Source organism: Cherax quadricarinatus, chromosome 84, assembly GCF_038502225.1.
Source record: "Cherax quadricarinatus isolate ZL_2023a chromosome 84, ASM3850222v1, whole genome shotgun sequence".
Classification (NCBI taxonomy): domain Eukaryota; kingdom Metazoa; phylum Arthropoda; class Malacostraca; order Decapoda; family Parastacidae; genus Cherax; species Cherax quadricarinatus.
Genome location: NC_091375.1, coordinates 420,490 through 441,137, shown reverse-complemented (window position 1 = coordinate 441,137; position 20,648 = coordinate 420,490). Strand labels below are relative to the sequence as shown.

At 41.0% G+C, this 20,648-nt stretch overlaps 1 protein-coding gene across 3 annotated transcripts in view; it reads right to left on the bottom strand.

The window, feature by feature from the left end:
• LOC128704427 (myogenesis-regulating glycosidase) overlaps positions 1–17,633 on the bottom strand; it is a 127,335-nt gene extending 109,702 nt beyond the window's left edge. For 2 of the 3 annotated variants that reach the window (XM_070102930.1, XM_070102931.1), the window contains exon 1: positions 17,478–17,633. Coding sequence is in view for 1 of the 3 variants with exons in the window: in XM_053799571.2 (XP_053655546.1) it covers position 17,478 (1 nt within the window). In the remaining 2 variants the exon portion in view is untranslated. The remainder of the gene's footprint in view (positions 1–17,477) is intronic. The other variant, XM_053799571.2, reaches the window with a different exon arrangement.
• Between the last annotated feature and the right edge of the window lie 3,015 nt (positions 17,634–20,648).

Below are 20,648 nucleotides of genomic sequence, written 5' to 3'. Positions count from 1 at the left end.
GACCTAGTCAAGTTGTACAAGAAACCCCAATCAACCATCGCTACTATTTTTTTTTTATTATTATCACACCGGCCGATTCCCACCAAGGCAGGGTGGCCCGAAAAAGAAAAACTTTCACCATCATTCACTCCATCACTGTCTTGCCAGAAGGGTGCTTTACACTACAGTTTTTAAACTGCAACATTAACACCCCTCCTTCAGAGTGCAGGCACTGTACTTCCCATCTCCAGGACTCAAGTCCGGCCTGCCGGTTTCCCTGAATCCCTTCATAAATGTTACTTTGCTCACACTCCAACAGCACGTCAAGTATTAAAAACCATTTGTCTCCATTCACTCCTATCAAACACGCTCACGCATGCCTGCTGGAAGTCCAAGCCCCTCGCACACAAAACCTCCTTTACCCCCTCCCTCCAACCCTTCCTAGGCCGACCCCTACCCCGCCTTCCTTCCACTACAGACTGATACACTCTTGAAGTCATTCTGTTTCGCTCCATTCTCTCTACATGTCCGAACCACCTCAACAACCCTTCCTCAGCCCTCTGGACAACAGTTTTGGTAATCCCGCACCTCCTCCTAACTTCCAAACTACGAATTCTCTGCATTATATTCACACCACACATTGCCCTCAGACATGACATCTCCACTGCCTCCAGCCTTCTCCTCGCTGCAACATTCATCACCCACGCTTCACACCCATATAAGAGCGTTGGTAAAACTATACTCTCATACATTCCCCTCTTTGCCTCCAAGGACAAAGTTCTTTGTCTCCACAGACTCCTAAGTGCACCACTCACTCTTTTTCCCTCATCAATTCTATGATTCACCTCATCTTTCATAGACCCATCCGCTGACACGTCCACTCCCAAATATCTGAATACGTTCACCTCCTCCATACTCTCTCCCTCCAATCTGATATTCAATCTTTCATCACCTAATCTTTTTGTTATCCTCATAACCTTACTCTTTCCTGTATTCACCTTTAATTTTCTTCTTTTGCACACCCTACCAAATTCATCCACCAATCTCTGCAACTTCTCTTCAGAATCTCCCAAGAGCACAGTGTCATCAGCAAAGAGCAGCTGTGACAACTCCCACTTTGTGTGTGATTCTTTATCTTTTAACTCCACGCCTCTTGCCAAGACCCTCGCATTTACTTCTCTTACAACCCCATCTATAAATATATTAAACAACCACGGTGACATCACACATCCTTGTCTAAGGCCTACTTTTACTGGGAAAAAATTTCCTTCTTTCCTACATACTCTAACTTGAGCCTCACTATCCTCGTAAAAACTCTTCACTGCTTTCAGTAACCTACCTCCTACACCATACACTTGCAACATCTGCCACATTGCCCCCCTATCCACCCTGTCATACGCCTTTTCCAAATCCATAAATGCCACAAAGACCTCTTTAGCCTTATCTAAATACTGTTCACTTATATGTTTCACTGTAAACACCTGGTCCACACACCCCCTACCTTTCCTAAAGCCTCCTTGTTCATCTGCTATCCTATTCTCCGTCTTACTCTTAATTCTTTCAATTATAACTCTACCATACACTTTACCAGGTACACTCAACAGACTTATCCCCCTATAATTTTTGCACTCTCTTTTATCCCCTTTACCTTTATACAAAGGAACTATGCATGCTCTCTGCCAATCCCTAGGTACCTTACCCTCTTCCATACATTTATTAAATAATTGCACCAACCACTCCAAAACTATATCCCCACCTGCTTTTAACATTTCTATCTTTATCCCATCAATCCCGGCTGCCTTACCCCCTTTCATTTTACCTACTGCCTCACGAACTTCCCCCACACTCACAACTGGCTCTTCCTCACTCCTACAAGATGTTATTCCTCCTTGCCCTATACACGAAATCACAGCTTCCCTATCTTCATCAACATTTAACAATTCCTCAAAATATTCCTTCCATCTTCCCAATACCTCTAACTCTCCATTTAATAACTCTCCTCTCCTATTTTTAACTGACAAATCCATTTGTTCTCTAGGCTTTCTTAACTTGTTAATCTCACTCCAAAACTTTTTCTTATTTTCAACGAAATTTGTTGATAACATCTCACCCACTCTCTCATTTGCTCTCTTTTTACATTGCTTCACCACTCTCTTAACTTCTCTCTTTTTCTCCATATACTCTTCCCTCCTTGCATCACTTCTACTTTGTAAAAACTTCTCATATGCTAACTTTTTCTCCCTTACTACTCTCTTTACATCATCATTCCACCAATCGCTCCTCTTCCCTCCTGCACCCACTTTCCTGTAACCACAAACTTCTGCTGAACACTCTAACACTACATTTTTAAACCTACTCCATACCTCTTCGACCCCATTGCCTATGCTCTCATTAGCCCATCTATCCTCCAATAGCTGTTTATATCTTACCCTAACTGTCTCCTCTTTTAGTTTATAAACCTTCACCTCTCTCTTCCCTGATGCTTCTATTCTCCTTGTATCCCATCTACCTTTTACTCTCAGTGTAGCTACAACTAGAAAGTGATCTGATATATCTGTGGCCCCTCTATAAACATGTACATCCTGAAGTCTACTCAACAGTCTTTTATCTACCAATACATAATCCAACAAACTACTGTCATTTCGCCCTACATCATATCGTGTATACTTATTTATCCTCTTTTTCTTAAAATATGTATTACCTATAACTAAACCCCTTTCTATACAAAGTTCAATCAAAGGGCTCCCATTATCATTTACACCTGGCACCCCAAACTTACCTACCACACCCTCTCTAAAAGTTTCTCCTACTTTAGCATTCAAGTCCCCTACCACAATTACTCTCTCACTTGGTTCAAAGGCTCCTATACATTCACTTAACATCTCCCAAAATCTCTCTCTCTCCTCTGCATTCCTCTCTTCTCCAGGTGCATACACGCTTATTATGACCCACTTCTCGCATCCAACCTTTACTTTAATCCACATAATTCTTGAATTTACACATTCATATTCTCTTTTCTCCTTCCATAACTGATCATTTAACATTACTGCTACCCCTTCCTTTGCTCTAACTCTCTCAGATACTCCAGATTTAATCCCATTTATTTCCCCCCACTGAAACTCTCCTACCCCCTTCAGCTTTGTTTCGCTTAGGGCCAGGACATCCAACTTCTTTTCATTCATAACATCAGCAATCATCTGTTTCTTGTCATCCGCACTACATCCACGCACATTTAAGCAACCCAGTTTTATAAAGTTTTTCTTCTTCTCTTTTTTAGTAATTGTATACAGGAGAAGGGGTTACTAGCCCATTGCTCCCGGCATTTTAGTCGCCTCATACGACACGCATGGCTTACGGAGGAAAGATTCTTTTCCACTTCCCCATGGACAATAGAAGAAATAAAAAAGAACAAGAGCTATTTAGAAAAAGGAGAAAAACCTAGATGTATGTATATATATATATGCATGTGCGTGTCTGTGAAGTGTGACCAAAGTGTAAGTAGGAGTAGCAAGATATCCCTGTTATCTTAGCGTGTTTATGGGCACCAAAAAGACAATCAAGGAAGCTGTTCTTGCCAAAGGTTTAACTGTGTTTACGAAACAAAGATCGCAAGTGATGGAAGATGTTGAGAGACTCTTATTGGTGTGGATAAATGAAAAACAGCTAGCAGGAGATAGCGTCTCTCAAGCGATCATATGTGAAAAGGCTAGGAAGTTGCATGACGATTTAATTAAAAAAATGCCTGCAACTAGTGATGATGTGAGTGAATTTAAGGCCAGCAAAGGTTGGTTTGAGAGATTTAAGAAGCGTAGTGGCATCCATAGTGTGATAAGGCATGGTGAGGCTGCCAGTTCGGACCACAAAGCGGCTGAAAAATATGTGCAGGAATTCAAGGAGTACATAGAAACTGAAGGACTGAAACCTGAACAAGTGTTTAATTGTGATGAAACAGGCCTGTTCTGGAAGAAAATGCCAAGCAGGACCTACATTACTCAGGAGGAAAAGGCACTCCCAGGACATAAGCCTATGAAAGACAGGCTTACTCTTCTCATGTGTGCCAATGCTACTGGTGATTGCAAAGTGAAGCCTTTATTAGTGTATCACTCTGAAACTCCCAGAGCGTTCAGGCAAAAGAATGTCCTCAAGGATAATTTGTGTGTGCTGTGGAGGGCAAACAGTAAGGCATGGGTCACTAGGGAATTTTTCTATAACTGGTTACACCATGCATTTGCCCCCAATGTGAAAGATTACCTAACTGAAAAGAAAATAGAACTTAAGTGCCTCCTGGTGTTAGACAATGCCCCTGGTCATCCTACAGACGTGGCAGAGCGACTTTATGGGGACATGAGCTTCATTAAGGTGAAGTTTTTGCCTCCTAATACCACTCCTCTCCTGCAGCCCATGGACCAGCAGGTTATTTCCAACTTCAAGAGACTGTACACAAAAGCTCTGTTTGAAAGGTGCTTTGTAATGACCTCAGAAACTCAACTGACTCTAAGAGAGTTTTGGAGAGATCACTTTAATATCCTCAATTGTGTAAACCTTATAGGTAAGGCTTGGGAGGAAGTGACTAAGAGGACCTTGAACTCTGCTTGGAAGAAACTGTGGCCAGAATGTGTAGACAAAAGGGATTTTGAAGGGTTTGAGGCTAACCCTGAGAATCCTGTGCCAGTTGAGGAATCCATTGTGGCATTGGGAAAGTCCTTGGGGTTGGAGGTTAGTGGGGAGGATGTGGAAGAGTTGGTGGAGGAGGACAATGAAGAACTAACCACTGATGAGCTGATAGATCAACTTCAAGAGCAAGAGGCCAGACCTGGGGAAACTGGTTCAGAGGAGGGGAGAGAGAAATTGAAGAAGTTGCCTACTACAAAGATAAAGGAAATCTGTGCAAAGTGGCTTGAAGTGCAAACCTTCATGGATGAAAATCACCCTCACACAGCTATTGCAAGCCGTGTTGGCAACCTGTACACTGACAATGTTGTGAAACACTTTAGGGAAGTGATAAAGGAACGAGAGGTACAGGCCACTATGGACAGATATCTTGTGCGAAAGAAGTCCAGTGACTCTGAAGCTGGCCCTAGTGGCATTAAAAGAAGAAGGGAAGTAACCCCAGAAAAGGACTTGCTACCTCAAGTCCTAATGGAAGGGGATTCCCCTTCTAAACAGTAAGAAGATAATGCTCTCCCCTCCTCCCATCCCATCAATCATCACCAGATCTTCAATAAAAGTAAGTGTCATGTAAGTGTGCATGCCTTTTTCAGTTTGTGTGTATTAAAATTAATATTTCATGTGGTAAAAAAAAATTTTTTTTCATACTTTTGGGTGTCTTGCACGGATTAATTTTATTTCCATTATTTCTTATGGGGAAAATTCATTCACATAACGATTATTTCGCATAACAATTACCCCTCTTGCACGGATTAAAATCGTTAACCGGGGGTCCACTGTACAGTGGACCCCCGGTTAACGATATTTTTTCACTCCAGAAGTATGTTCAGGTGCCAGTACTGACCGAATTTGTTCCCATAAGGAATATTGTGAAGTAGATTAGTCCATTTCAGACCCCCAAACATACACGTACAAGCACACTTAAATAAATACACTTACATAATTGGTCGCATTCGGAGGTAATCGTTATGCGGGGGTCCACTGTACTCATTTGTGCTTAATTGTTACTTGTTCACTATAATTTTTACCACTGAATATATCATTGCCTAGTTAATCTTAAGTTAATTTTACGCCTGCCCATAATGCTCTGCATACAAGGGGCTTTTGGCATGTTACACTTAACCACTGTATTTCTTTGTACATCTATGTATCATGTCCAAATTAATAATAAATAAATAAATAAATAAGTGTCTCCTGGTAATGGACAATGCTCCTGCTCATCCTCCAGACTTAGAGCAAATGGTGTGGAGGAGTTTAGTTTTATCATGGTGAAGTTCTTGCCCCTTAATACAACTCCTCTCCTCCAGCCCATGGACCAGCAGGTCATTTCAAACTTCAAAAAACTGTACACCAAAGCAGTGTTTCAAAAGTGCTTTGAAGTGAGCTCAGACACTGAACTGACCTTAAGAGAGTTCTGGAAAGATCACTTCAATATGCTCACTTGCATAAACCTTATAGGTAAGGCTTGGGAGGGAGTGACTTACAGAATTTTGAATTCTGCTTGGAGAAAACTGTGGCCACAATGTGTACAAGAGAGGGATTTTGAAGGGTTTGGGGCTGACTCTAAGGAGCCTATGCCAGTTGTGGAAAGTACTGTGTCACTGGGGAATTCCATGGGGTTGGCTGAGAGTTTTGAGGATGTGGAAGAGTTGGAGGAGGACCACTAACAGAGCTGCAAGAGCTTCATCTGCAACAGCAAGAGACCACAGCTCAGGAAATTGCTGCAGAGGAGGAAGAGAGATGGAAGAGGGTGCCTTCTTCAAAGATTAAGGACATTTGTGCAAAGTCGACTGAAGTGCAATTATTTATGGATGAACTTCACTCTGACAAAGCTGTTGCAGGCTGTGTTGGCAACATGTAAAATGACAGTGTTGTGTCCCACTTCAGACAAATCCTAAATAAATGCCAGAAATAGAGCTCTCCAGACATATTTTGTGCAACAGGGGTCCAGTGACTCAAGTTGTTCCCAGTGGTATTAAAAAACAAAGGGAAGTAACCCCAGATAAGGACTTGGTACCTGAAGCCTTTATGGAAGGGGATTCCCCTTCCAAACAATAGTGTACACCTTCCTTCTATCCCCTCCTCCCATCTTCCATCCACCCAGAAGTCTTCAGTAAAGGTAAGTGTAATATTATTATTTTATATATGTATGTACTTGATTTCTCATTGTTTTCTGTATGTAAATCTATTTAATTTGAAAAAATATTTTTTTAATATTTTTGGGCGTCTGGAACGGATTAATTTTATTACCATTATTTCTTATGGGGAAAATGGTTTCGCCATTCGGCAATTTCATCATTCGGCAGACTCTCTGGAATGGATTAATAATGAAACTCGGCGGTCCACTGTATTTCTCATGGGAAATACAGCTCTGACATTAGGCCATTTCGACTTTAGGCCTAGCTCCTGGAATGGATTATGGCTGAATCTTGAGGTTCCACTGTACTTACTAGTTTATATCCAACACTGCTTCCCTACCCCACTGGCGGCCTCTCCTCCAACAGTCTGATCTCTGAACCACAAACAACATGAAACTTATAAATACAGTCAAATGAATGGCTGTTAACAAAGCTTTGAACAGTTGAAGTATGACAGTACAAGCAGTGCTTTACTGAACAGCGTTTCACTAATACCACAGTTTTCAATTACCCATTCTTCATTTATTCAGATTTCATACAATAAATATATTTACCACTCACTATAAGCTAAGGACGAAAATATTTTAAGTAATGTGTGTACGTACTATACATGTATATGCATTTTTTATTCCTAGCTATATTATTTTATTATTATCACACTGGCAGGGTGGCCCGAAAAAGAAAAACTTTCACCATCATTCACTCCATCACTGTCTTGCCAGAAGGGTGCTTTACACTACAGTTTTTAAACTGCAACATTAACACCCCTCCTTCAGAGTGCAGGCACTGTACTTCCCATCTCCAGGACTCAAGTCCGGCCTGCCAGTTTCCCTGAACCCCTTCATAAATGTTACTTTGCTCACACTCCAACAGCACGTCAAGTATTAAAAACCATTTGTCTCCATTCACTCCTATCAAACACGCTCACGCATGCCTGCTGGAAGTCCAAGCCCCTCGCACACAAAACCTCCTTTAGCCCCCCCCCTCCAACCTTTCCTAGGCCGACTCCTACCCCGCCTTCCTTCCACTACAGACTGATACACTCTTGAAGTCACTCTGTTTCGCTCCATTCTCTCTACATGTCCGAACCCCCTCAACAACCCTTCCTCAGCCCTCTGGACAACAGTTTTGGTAATCCCGTACCTCCTCCTAACTTCCAAACTATGAATTCTCTGCATTGCATTCACACCACACATTGCCCTCAGACATGACATCTCCACTGCCTCCAGCCTTCTCCTCGCTGCAACATTCATCACCCATGCTTCACACCCATATAAGAGCGTTGGTAAAACTATACTCTCATACATTCCCCTCTTTGCCTCCAAGGACAAAGTTCTTTGTCTCCATAGACTCCTAAGTGCACCACTCACCCTTTTCCCCTCATCAATTCTATGATTCACCTCATTTTTCATAGACCCATCCGCTGACACATCCACTCCCAAATATCTGAATACATTCACCTCCTCCATACTCTCTCCCTCCAATCTGATATCCAATCTTTCATCACCTAATCTTTTTGTTATCCTCATAACCTTACTCTTTCCTGTATTCACTTTTAATTTTCTTCTTTTGCACACCCTGCCAAATTCATCCACCAATCTCTGCAACTTCTCTTCAGAATCTCCCAAGAGCACAGTGTCATCAGCAAAGAACAACTGTGACAACTCCCACTTTATGTGTGATTCTTTATCTTTTAACTCCACACCTCTTGCCAAGACCCTAGCATTTACTTCTCTTACAACCCCATCTATGAATATATTAAACAACCACGGTGACATCACACATCCTTGTCTAAGGCCTACTTTTACTGGGAAATAATTTCCCTCTTTCCTACATACTCTAACTTGAGCCTCACTATCCTCATAAAAACTCTTCACTGCTTTCAGTAACCTACCTCCTACACCATACACCTGCAACATCTGCCACATTGCCCCCCTATCCACCCTGTCATACGCCTTTTCCAAATCCATAAATGCCACAAAGACCTCTTTAGCCTTATCTAAATACTGTTCACTTGTATGTTTCACTGTAAACACCTGGTCCACACACCCCCTACCTTTCCTAAAGCCTCCTTGTTCATCTGCTATCCTATTCTCCGTCTTACTCTTAATTCTTTCAATAATAACTCTACCATACACTTTAGCAGGTATACTCAACAGACTTATCCCCCTATAATTTTTGCACTCTCTTTTGTCCCCTTTGCCTTTATACAAAAGAACTATGCATGCTCTCTGCCAATCCCTAGGTACCTTACCCTCTTCCATACATTTATTAAATAATTGCACCAACCACTCCAAAACTATATCCCCACCTGCTTTTAACATTTCTATCTTTATCCCATCAATCCCGGCTGCCTTACCCTCTTTCATTTTACCTACTGCCTCACGAACTTCCCCCACACTCACAACTGGCTCTTCCTCACTCCTACAAGATGTTATTCCTCCTTGCCCTATACACAAAATCACAGCTTCCCTATCTTCATCAACATTTAACAATTCCTCAAAATATTCCCTCCATCTTCCCAATACCTCTAACTCTCCATTTAATAACTCTCCTCTCCTATTTTTAACTGACAAATACATTTGTTCTCTAGGCTTCCTTAACTTGTTAATCTCACTCCAAAACTTTTTCTTATTTTCAACAAAATTTGTTGATAACATCTCACCCACTCTCTCATTTGCTCTCTTTTTACATTGCTTCACCACTCTCTTAACCTCTCTCTTTTTCTCCATATACTCTTCCCTCCTTGCATTACTTCTACTTTGTAAAAACTTCTCATATGCTAACTTTTTCTCCCTTACTACTCTCTTTACATCATCATTCCACCAATCGCTCCTCTTCCCTCCCGCACCCACTTTCCTGTAACCACAAACTTCTGCTGAACACTAACACTACATTTTTAAACCTACCCTATACCTCTTCGACCCCATTTCCTATGCTCACTTAATATATGATAGTGTAAGCATGTTATCAGGCTTTTATATGCATTTGAAAAAAGGCTATATTTCACTTTACAGAGATTTTCGCTTAACAGCAGTAACCCAGAACCTAACCTGCTGTATTACAAGCAGGACCCATCTGTATATGGGGCCGCTCACAGTGGCTACGAGTTTTTTGTCACGCAGCTATAAATTCTCTCACCTTTAACTCCCACTCTTCTTCCTCTTGTAAGTAAGTTTATTTAGGTACAGGCACACAAGTACAGTTACACAAATTTAAGTCACAACTATCATACACAGTAACATATGTGTAAATTATCTACAACCCCAAAAAAGTTAGATGAAAGTGACTTATTTCCATTGGAGTTCATAATAACAGTTGTAAAAAGTGTCCCTTTTATATTTTCCTTCTTGTTACTATATTTCTAATCTGAGTCTCCTCAACAGGAAGTTGTATGGAAATATTTGGTTTTCCGTTGGTTCACTCCAATTTTTACTAAATGCGTTATGTCATTCTTCACATTCCTTGCCTATTTCTGCCAGCAAATACCATTCAATCTTTCTTCCTTTATTCTACAGCCATACCATTTATCCTCATGTGTGAGAAAGTTTTTTTTGTAACCTATGTTCAGCTGTTAATTTCTGCCAGATAAGAGTGTTATGTAAGAGATTAGTGATGTTATCTTCGTGAGTTTGGGAGTCATCACACTAGTTGATTAGTTACTATGAGGCTAAGCCCAAGAGCATGACCTCAATCCTAGGAAGGCAGCAAGGTGAGCACACATGACACTTGGGAAGGCAACTAGGTGAGCACCTTTGGCACCTTCTGGTAAGGCAGCTAGGTGAAGACATTTGGCACCTGGGAAGGCAGCTAGGTGAATACCCATGGCATCTTCTGGGAAGGCAGCTAGGTGAATACCCATGGCATCTTCGGGGAAGGCAGCTAGGTGAACACACGACACCTCCTGGGAAGGCAACTAGGTGAACACACGTCACCTCCTGGAAAGGCAGCTAGGTGAACACACACACACGACACCTTCTGGGAACTCAGCTAGGTGAACACCCATGTCACCTCCTGCCTGGGATTTCGACCTCTGATGTTTAACATAGGAAAGGATGAAGAGATTCATCAAGGGTAACACTGTCGTCCTAGGCTTCAAGAATTACACCAGTAAGCTAGCTGAAGCCTAGTATTCCACTGGTGATTAACTATGATGAACTAGTTAACATTTTAGTTTCATGTTCTATTATGCACTACTTGCCCATTCTTAGGGCAGTAGGTAAAAGATTAAAGAGGTCTATAATGGCTTTACAAATTAGGCAGCAACTGTTTTTCATGGTGTTCTATTCTAAACAAAAGATAACAGATCATATAAACTAGGATAATATTCAATCTGGATCTTGGCTAAGAACAACATGAAATTCATGATGAACTGCAGAAACTAGAAATGCTAAAATTGTCAGAAGTTAAAATAAAATCATGCCTAGAAAATTGCTAACAACTTGTGTCCAGAATACTTTGCTTCAAATTTTGTAAAAACAAGGAATTAAAACCAATATTTTACTAACCAGGGAAGTGAAGAGAATTTTTTTGGGTACCCACAGTAGGTGGCCGGTCATTTAACATACAATGATAAAAGATTGGAATGGATTGCCAGGTTGTATTAAGACAGTTCATAGTACAAATCAAAACTAGAGCTGAAAAATATTGAAATTGCAGAAAAGGGGGAAAGTGATATCTTGTATTGGTTAAGAAATGTAGTGGGTTATTGGTGAAGAAAAACCAGTGTCTCCTGACACGACTCTTGCACACATGATGATCCGTCACAAGACTCTCAAAATCATAATAACATGAATGCAAACAAATCACTTGAGTTAGAGTTGTCACAGCCATGCTGGTGTTGGGATTTGCTTGAAAAAACCTTCGTTTGTGGTCACAATGGTGTTCATGCTAACCTCCCTGTGGTGTATAGAAATATACCTAGTTGGATGAATCACATTAGAGCCAGCTGACCCAGTGGTTAACACACTGGCCTGCGAGTTTTAGGACTCTCTTGGCATGGGTTCAAGTCCCACCCATTCCCTGGTTTGACCCATCGTAAGTTAAGCAGATGCTGATCTGCCTCAGCTAGGCTTTACACACACACAAAAAAAATCACCATATGGTAGTTTATCCTTTGATAAGGTGAGATCATCAGAACAAAATCTGACTTGTATATTACATTGTATAACAAGAGTATATACACACAAATGGCTTTTGCATGTTTGGTAACTTGTGCTTTTTTGTGTGTGTTCATTATTACCATAGATTAACTATGAGTTTGGATACAGGTCTAAATATACAGTGGAACTTCGGCTTACGAGTGCCCCAATGTGCGAGTTTTTCAAGATACGAGCAGTCACTCGGTCAATTTTTTGCTTCCAGATGCGAGAGCAATTTCAAGATGTGAGCGGGCCTCAAGGGAGGTTCCTTGTCCCTTGTGAGGGGCTCTTGCACTTGATGTAGGGAATTAGATCTCTGTTGTTTGTTGGACTATCTTATTGAAACTTGGGCAATGTATGATGGAAAGATGCTTTTTTAACGTACACCAAAATTGAAAGAAATAGGACCATAAATAATGGAGCTCACTTCTCAGCCATAAGCTGCCCCTTAGCGGTATATTTTCATATGGGCTTTATGGTTGTATTCTCGTTTTCTTTGGTCTCATTTGATAGAATGGAAGATATATTACAGAAATAGATATGATTTTGATTGGTTTCATGACAAAAAGTACCTTGAAAATGATCTCAAAATAGCAGAAATGTTCGATTCTTTGGCGATGTTCAAGAGTAAACAAATGATGTCACAGTCCAATACTTGTCCAACTGGCCATTCCAATACACAGTCATGAATGGGTTGACATTATTTATACAATTATTACAATAATGCAGTAGTCTGCATAACAGTAAATCTTCTATTTTTTGTGTGAATAAAAATTCCAAATGGTAAGCAAGAGTATTATAAGAATATGTACGTACTAATAAATAATAATAATACCTATATTATTATTATTATTATTAACACACTGGCTGATTCCCACCAAGGCAGGGTGGCCCGAAAAAGAAAAACTTTCACCATCCTTCACTCCATCACTGTCTTGCCAGAAGGGTGCTTTACACTACAGTTTTTAAACTGCAACATTAACACCCCTCCTTCAGAGTGCAGGCACTGTACTTCCCATCTCCAAGACTCAAGTCCGGCCTGCCGGTTTCCCTGAATCCCTTCATAAATGTTACTTTGCTCACACTCCAACAGCACGTCAAGTATTAAAAACCATTTGTCTCCATTCACTCCTATCAAACACGCTCACGCATGCCTGCTGGAAGTCCAAGCCCCTCGCACACAAAACCTCCTTTACCCCTCCCTCCAACCTTTCCTAGGCCGACCCCCACCCCGCCTTCCTTCCACTACAGACTGATACACTCTTGAAGTCATTCTGTTTCGCTCCATTCTCTCTACATGTCCGAACCACCTCAACAACCCTTCCTCAGCCCTCTGGACAACAGTTTTGGTAATCCCGCACCTCCTCCTAACTTCCAAACTACGAATTCTCTGCATTATATTCACACCACATATTGCCCTCAGACATGACATCTCCACTGCCTCCAGCCTTCTCCTCGCTGCAACATTCATCACCCATGCTTCACACCCATATAAGAGCGTTGGTAAAACTATACTCTCATACATTCCCCTCTTATAATAATACAATAATATATGTAATATAATAATATAAATTATTTTAAGAATACGTACATACCAATAAATAATAATAATACGTATAATAATCATAATAATAATAATTATAGGTAGTAGGTTGGTAGACAGCAACCACCCAGGGAAGTACTACCGTCCTGCCAGATGACTGTGAAACAGAAACCTGTAACTGTTTTGCATGATGGTAGGATTGCTGGTTTCTTTTTCTGTCTCACAAACACGCTAGATAACAGGGATATCTTGCTACTCCTACTTACACTTTGGTTACACTTCACAGACACGCACATGCATATATATATACATACATCTAGGTTTTTCTCCTTTTTCTAAATAGTTCTTGTTCTTCTTTATTTCTTCTATTGTCCATGGGGAAGTGGAAAAGAATCTTTCCTCCGTAAGCCATGCGTGTCGTATGAGGCGACTAAAATGCCGGAGCAATGGGCTAGTAACCCCTTCTCCTGCAGACACTTACTAAAAAAGAGAAGAAGAAAAACTTTATAAAACTGGGATGCTTAAATGTGCGTGGATGTAGTGCGGATGACAAGAAACAGATGATTGTTGATGTTATGAATGAAAAGAAGTTGGATGTCCTGGCCCTAAGCGAAACAAAGCTGAAGGGGGTAGGAGAGTTTCAGTGGGGGGAAATAAATGGGATTAAATCTGGAGTATCTGAGAGAGTTAGAGCAAAGGAAGGGGTAGCAGTAATGTTAAATGATCAGTTATGGAAGGAGAAAAGAGAATATGAATGTGTAAATTCAAGAATTATGTGGATTAAAGTAAAGGTTGGATGCGAGAAGTGGGTCATAATAAGCGTGTATGCACCTGGAGAAGAGAGGAATGCAGAGGAGAGAGAGAGATTTTGGGAGATGTTAAGTGAATGTATAGGAGCCTTTGAACCAAGTGAGAGAGTAATTGTGGTAGGGGACCTGAATGCTAAAGTAGGAGAAACTTTTAGAGAGGGTGTGGTAGGTAAGTTTGGGGTGCCAGGTGTAAATGATAATGGGAGCCCTTTGATTGAACTTTGTATAGAAAGGGGTTTAGTTATAGGTAATACATATTTTAAGAAAAAGAGGATAAATAAGTATACAAGATATGATGTAGGGCGAAATGACAGTAGTTTGTTGGATTATGTATTGGTAGATAAAAGACTGTTGAGTAGACTTCAGGATGTACATGTTTATAGAGGGGCCACAGATATATCAGATCACTTTCTAGTTGTAGCTACACTGAGAGTAAAAGGTAGATGGGATACAAGGAGAATAGAAGCATCAGGGAAGAGAGAGGTGAAGGTTTATAAACTAAAAGAGGAGGCAGTTAGGGTAAGATATAAACAGCTATTGGAGGATAGATGGGCTAATGAGAGCATAGGCAATGGGGTCGAAGAGGTATGGGGTAGGTTTAAAAATGTAGTGTTAGAGTGTTCAGCAGAAGTTTGTGGTTACAGGAAAGTGGGTGCGGGAGGGAAGAGGAGCGATTGGTGGAATGATGATGTAAAGAGAGTAGTAAGGGAGAAAAAGTTAGCATATGAGAAGTTTTTACAAAGTAGAAGTGATGCAAGGAGGGAAGAGTATATGGAGAAAAAGAGAGAGGTTAAGAGAGTGGTGAAGCAATGTAAAAAGAGAGCAAATGAGAGAGTGGGTGAGATGTTATCAACAAATTTTGTTGAAAATAAGAAAAAGTTTTGGAGTGAGATTAACAAGTTAAGAAAGCCTAGAGAACAAATGGATTTGTCAGTTAAAAATAGGAGAGGAGAGTTATTAAATGGAGAGTTAGAGGTATTGGGAAGATGGAGGGAATATTTTGAGGAATTGTTAAATGTTGATGAAAATAGGGAAGCTGTGATTTCGTGTATAGGACAAGGAGGAATAACATCTTGTAGGAGTGAGGAAGAGCCAGTTGTGAGTGTGGGGGAAGTTCGTGAGGCAGTAGGTAAAATGAAAGAGGGTAAGGCAGCCGGGATTGATGGGATAAAGATAGAAATGTTAAAAGCAGGTGGGGATATAGTTTTGGAGTGGTTGGTGCAATTATTTAATAAATGTATGGAAGAGGGTAAGGTACCTAGGGATTGGCAGAGAGCATGCATAGTTCCTTTGTATAAAGGCAAAGGGGATAAAAGAGAGTGCAAAAATTATAGGGGGATAAGTCTGCTGAGTATACCTGGTAAAGTGTATGGTAGAGTTATTATTGAAAGAATTAAGAGTAAGACAGAGAATAGGATAGCAGATGAACAAGGAGGCTTTAGGAAAGGTAGGGGGTGTGTGGACCAGGTGTTTACAGTGAAACATATAAGTGAACAGTATTTAGATAAGGCTAAAGAGGTCTTTGTGGCATTTATGGATTTGGAAAAGGCGTATGACAGGGTGGATAGGGGGGCAATGTGGCAGATGTTGCAAGTGTATGGTGTAGGAGGTAGGTTACTGAAAGCAGTGAAGAGTTTTTACGAGGATAGTGAGGCTCAAGTTAGAGTATGTAGGAAAGAGGGAAATTATTTCCCAGTAAAAGTAGGCCTTAGACAAGGATGTGTGATGTCACCGTGGTTGTTTAATATATTTATAGATGGGGTTGTAAGAGAAGTAAATGCGAGGGTCTTGACAAGAGGCGTGGAGTTAAAAGATAAAGAATCACACACAAAGTGGGAGTTGTCACAGCTGCTCTTTGCTGATGACACTGTGCTCTTGGGAGATTCTGAAGAGAAGTTGCAGAGATTGGTGGATGAATTTGGTAGGGTGTGCAAAAGAAGAAAATTAAAGGTGAATACAGGAAAGAGTAAGGTTATGAGGATAACAAAAAGATTAGGTGAAAGATTGAATATCAGATTGGAGGGAGAGTGTATGGAGGAGGTGAATGTATTCAGGTATTTGGGAGTGGACGTGTCAGCGGATGGGTCTATGAAAGATGAGGTGAATCATAGAATTGATGAGGGAAAAAGAGTGAGTGGTGCACTTAGGAGTCTGTGGAGACAAAGAACTTTGTCCTTGGAGGCAAAGAGGGGAATGTATGAGAGTATAGTTTTACCAACGCTCTTATATGGGTGTGAAGCATGGGTGATGAATGTTGCAGCGAGGAGAAGGCTAGAGGCAGTGGAGATGTCATGTCTGAGGGCAATGTGTGGTGTGAATATAATGCAGAGAATTCGTAGTTTGGAAGTTAGGAGGAGGTGCGGGATTACCAAAACTGTTGTCCAGAGGGCTGAGGAAGGGTTGTTGAGGTGGTTCGGACATGTAGAGAGAATGGAGCGAAACAGAATGACTTCAAGAGTGTATCAGTCTGTAGTGGAAGGAAGGCGGGGTAGGGGTCGGCCTAGGAAAGGTTGGAGAGAGGGGGTAAAGGAGGTTTTGTGTGCGAGGGGATTGGACTTCCAGCAGGTATGCGTGAGCGTGTTTGATAGGAGTGAATGGAGACAAATGGTTTTTAATACTTGACGTGCTGTTGGAGTGTGAGCAAAGTAACATTTATGAAGGGGTTCAGGGAAACCGGCAGGCCGGACTTGAGTCCTGGAGATGGGAAGTACAGTGCCTGCACTCTGAAGGAGGGGTGTTAATGTTGCAGTTTAAAAACTGTAGTGTAAAGCACCCTTCTGGCAAGACAGTGATGGAGTGAATGATGGTGAAAGTTTTTCTTTTTCGGGCCACCCTGCCTTGGTGGGAATCGGCCAGTGTGATAATAAAATAATAAATAATAATAGTACAGTAGGGCCCCACTTATACAGCAGGTTAGGTTCCAGGCTACTGCTGGAAAGCAGACATTGCCGGAAAGCAGAATGCCATTTTTTCCACTTATAAATGCATGTAAATGCCAGATAAGTTTACACTAACATGTATTAAGTTAGCAATAGAACTAGGCATTAAAAACAATAAAAAGTAAAATACACACACAGTACACTCATTATTTACCTCAAAATATTCGTAGTCCTAATGTAGGGCAAAAGGTGAGTAGTATTTACTGTCAGAAGTTAGTCATATATCCATATGACTTAGAGAAACACACTTATTTGCTTACTTGTTTACAACAGGCAGAGTGACAGGCAGGTGTAGGATATCAAGGTATCCTGCCAGTGGAGAAGTAGCCTTGGAGACTAGAAAGATGGTGAGCTGGTCTGTACCTGCCTACAGAGCTCCTCAGTGTGAACCTGCAGCTGTACCACCAACCAGATGTGTGTGTGAAAGTACCAAGGAGTACTTGAGAAATGCAGATAACAGACCTTGTGGTCCATACAAAGGTTATCTGCTAAGAAGGACGTGCACCAACCTACCTTTAATTCTTTCTAGATAGTTTAGGTTAGGATAGTATAACAGAAGGTTTTCTTTCCACTTGCTGCCCTATCAAGCTATACTTCAGGCCTGGAAAAGTTTAAATTACTTTGATGTAAAGGTAAACATGTGTACAATGGACCCCCGGTTAATGATATTTTTTCACTCCAGAAGTATGTTCAGGTGCCAGTACTGACCGAATTTGTTCCCATAAGGAATATTGTGAAGTAGATTAGTCCATTTCAGACCCCCAAACATACACGTACAAACGCACTTACATAAATACACTTACATAATTGGTCGCATTCGGAGGTGATCGTTATGCGGGGGTCCACTGTATTACTAATTAAATGAGTAGAACTAGAGTTGGATTTCTATTATAATAATTATTACTGTCACCATCGCCACTACATCTACCACAATTACTGTTTCCTGGGTGTTCCATTGTCTTTTCCGAAGGAACGAATGTCATGTTGATGATGATGTCCTTTGAACAAAGTAATGCTGTAAACTGTCAGTTAGGTATAATGTTTGTTAAGAAACAGGACAAGTTTTTCCTGGGGAGAGTGTCTTCTGAAGGTTCCTCAGTTGTTTATTGATGGTGTAGGCCCTGTTTAGGCTCTACTTCACATTCTTTCTTTTCTTGTGTGCTTGAGTTGTCATTGTCTTCTCCATTAGGCAGTGTTGTGTGGCCCATTTATGGGGGGTTCGACTGAGATGTCATTCGCCCCCATAGGGAGGGACCCCCCCTCCTGTCTCTACTCAGTTGACAACCGTTTCATAAGAACATAAGAACGAAGGAACACTGCAGAAGGCCTACTGGCCCATGCGAGGCAGGTCCAAGTCTCCTACCGGCTTAAGCCAATGCACCCAACCTAGTCAGGTCAGGTCACATTGACTTAAGGGAGGAACACGGCAACCGACCTGGTAGCACAAACTATGAGGTCCAACTCACACCCACCCACATCCACTCATGTATTTATCCAACCTATTTTTAAAGCTACACAACGTTCTGGCCTCTATAACTGTACTCGGGAGTTTGTTCCACTCATCCACAACTCGATTACCAAACCAGTACTTTCCTATATCCTTCCTGAGTCTGAATTTTTCCAACTTAAAACCATTGCTACGAGTCCTGTCTAGGCTAGATATTTTCAGCACACTATTTACATCCCCTTTATCTATTCCTGTCTTCCATTTATACACCTCAATCATATCCCCCCTAATTCTACGTCTTTCTAGAGAGTGCAGATTCAGGGCCCTCAGTCTATCCTCATAGGGAAGGTTTCTGATACATGGGATCAACTTTGTCATCCTCCTTTGTACATTTTCCAGAGAATTTATATCCATTCTGTAATACGGTGACCAAAACTGTGCAGCATAATCTAAATGAGGCCTAACCAAGGATGTATAGAGTTGAAGAACAACCTGAGGACTCCTATTATTTATGCTTCTTGATATGAAGCCAAGGATTCTATTCGCTTTATTGCGAACACTTATGCACTGTTGTCTTGGTTTCAGATTACTGCTAACCAGAACTCCTAAATCTTTTTCGCAATCCGTAATATTAAGATCTACATTATTTAGTTTATATGTGGCATGGTTATTGTCCTGTCCAACATTTAGAACTTTGCATTTGTCTATATTAAACTGCATCTGCCACTTCTCCGACCACTGCATCAGTCTATTCAAATCTTCCTGGAGTGCTCGAATGTCCTCGTCAGAATGGATTCGACGGCCTATTTTGGTGTCATCGGCAAACTTGCCGATGTCGCTCTTTATGCCCTCATCTATGTCGTTTATGTAGATTGTGAACAGCAAGGGGCCCAACACTGACCCCTGTGGAACACCGCTCGTGACGCTTCCCCACTCTGATTTCTCCCCATTTATGCAAACTCTCTGCTGCCTATTTGTCAACCATGCCTCTATCCAGGAAAAAATTTCTCCTCCTATTCCATGTGCTTTAATTTTCCTCAATAGTCTCTGATGTGGGACCCTGTCAAAAGCCTTACTGAAGTCCATATACACAATATCATATTCATTACCATGATCTACCTCCTCAAATACCTTAGTGAAAAAAGTGCTGAGATTCGTTGATTAATTTATGCTTTTCAAGGTGGCTACGAACTGCCTCGGCAATTATTGATTCCATAAATTTTCCCACAATGGAGGTTAGGCTTATTGGTCTATAGTTCGAAGCTAAGGACCTGTCACCTGTTTTGAAAATAGGTATCACATTTGCCATTTTCCACTTATCTGGCACCATGCCAGTTTGTAGTGATATGTTGAAAAGATTAGCCAAAGGTGTGCTAAGCTCCTCTTTACATTCCTTTAGAACCCTTGCATACAGTTCATCAGGGCCTGGGGATTTGTTAGGTTTTAATTTATCTATTTGCCTAAGGACCATGTCACTTGTGACCCTAATCGTGCACAGTTTATTATCGTCCTGTTCTACATAATTTATCATTACTGGAATATCGCTGGTATCCTCCTGTGTAAAAACTGAGAGGAAGTGTGTTAAAAATTCTACACATTTCCTTATCACTGTCAGTGAGCTGACCCGAGGAACTTTTGAGTAGGCCTATCTTGTCCCTGATCTTACTTCTGTATACCTGAAAGAATCCTTTTGGGTTAGTCTTCGATTCTCTTGCAACTTTAACCTCAAAATCTCTTTTTGCTTTTCTAATTCCCTTTTTTGTTTCTCTCTTTAACTGAATATATCGATTTCTTAATTGCCCCTCTCCTCTTTAGATTTGCCTATATATGCCTCTCTTTTGACCAATCAGATATTTTAATCTATTGTTCATCCATTTAGGATCATTTTTGTTTGATCTGATTTCCCTATTTGGAACATAATTTGACTGAGCAGCTAGAACTATGCCCTGGAAAGCATCATATCGGCAACCATCACCACCTACCT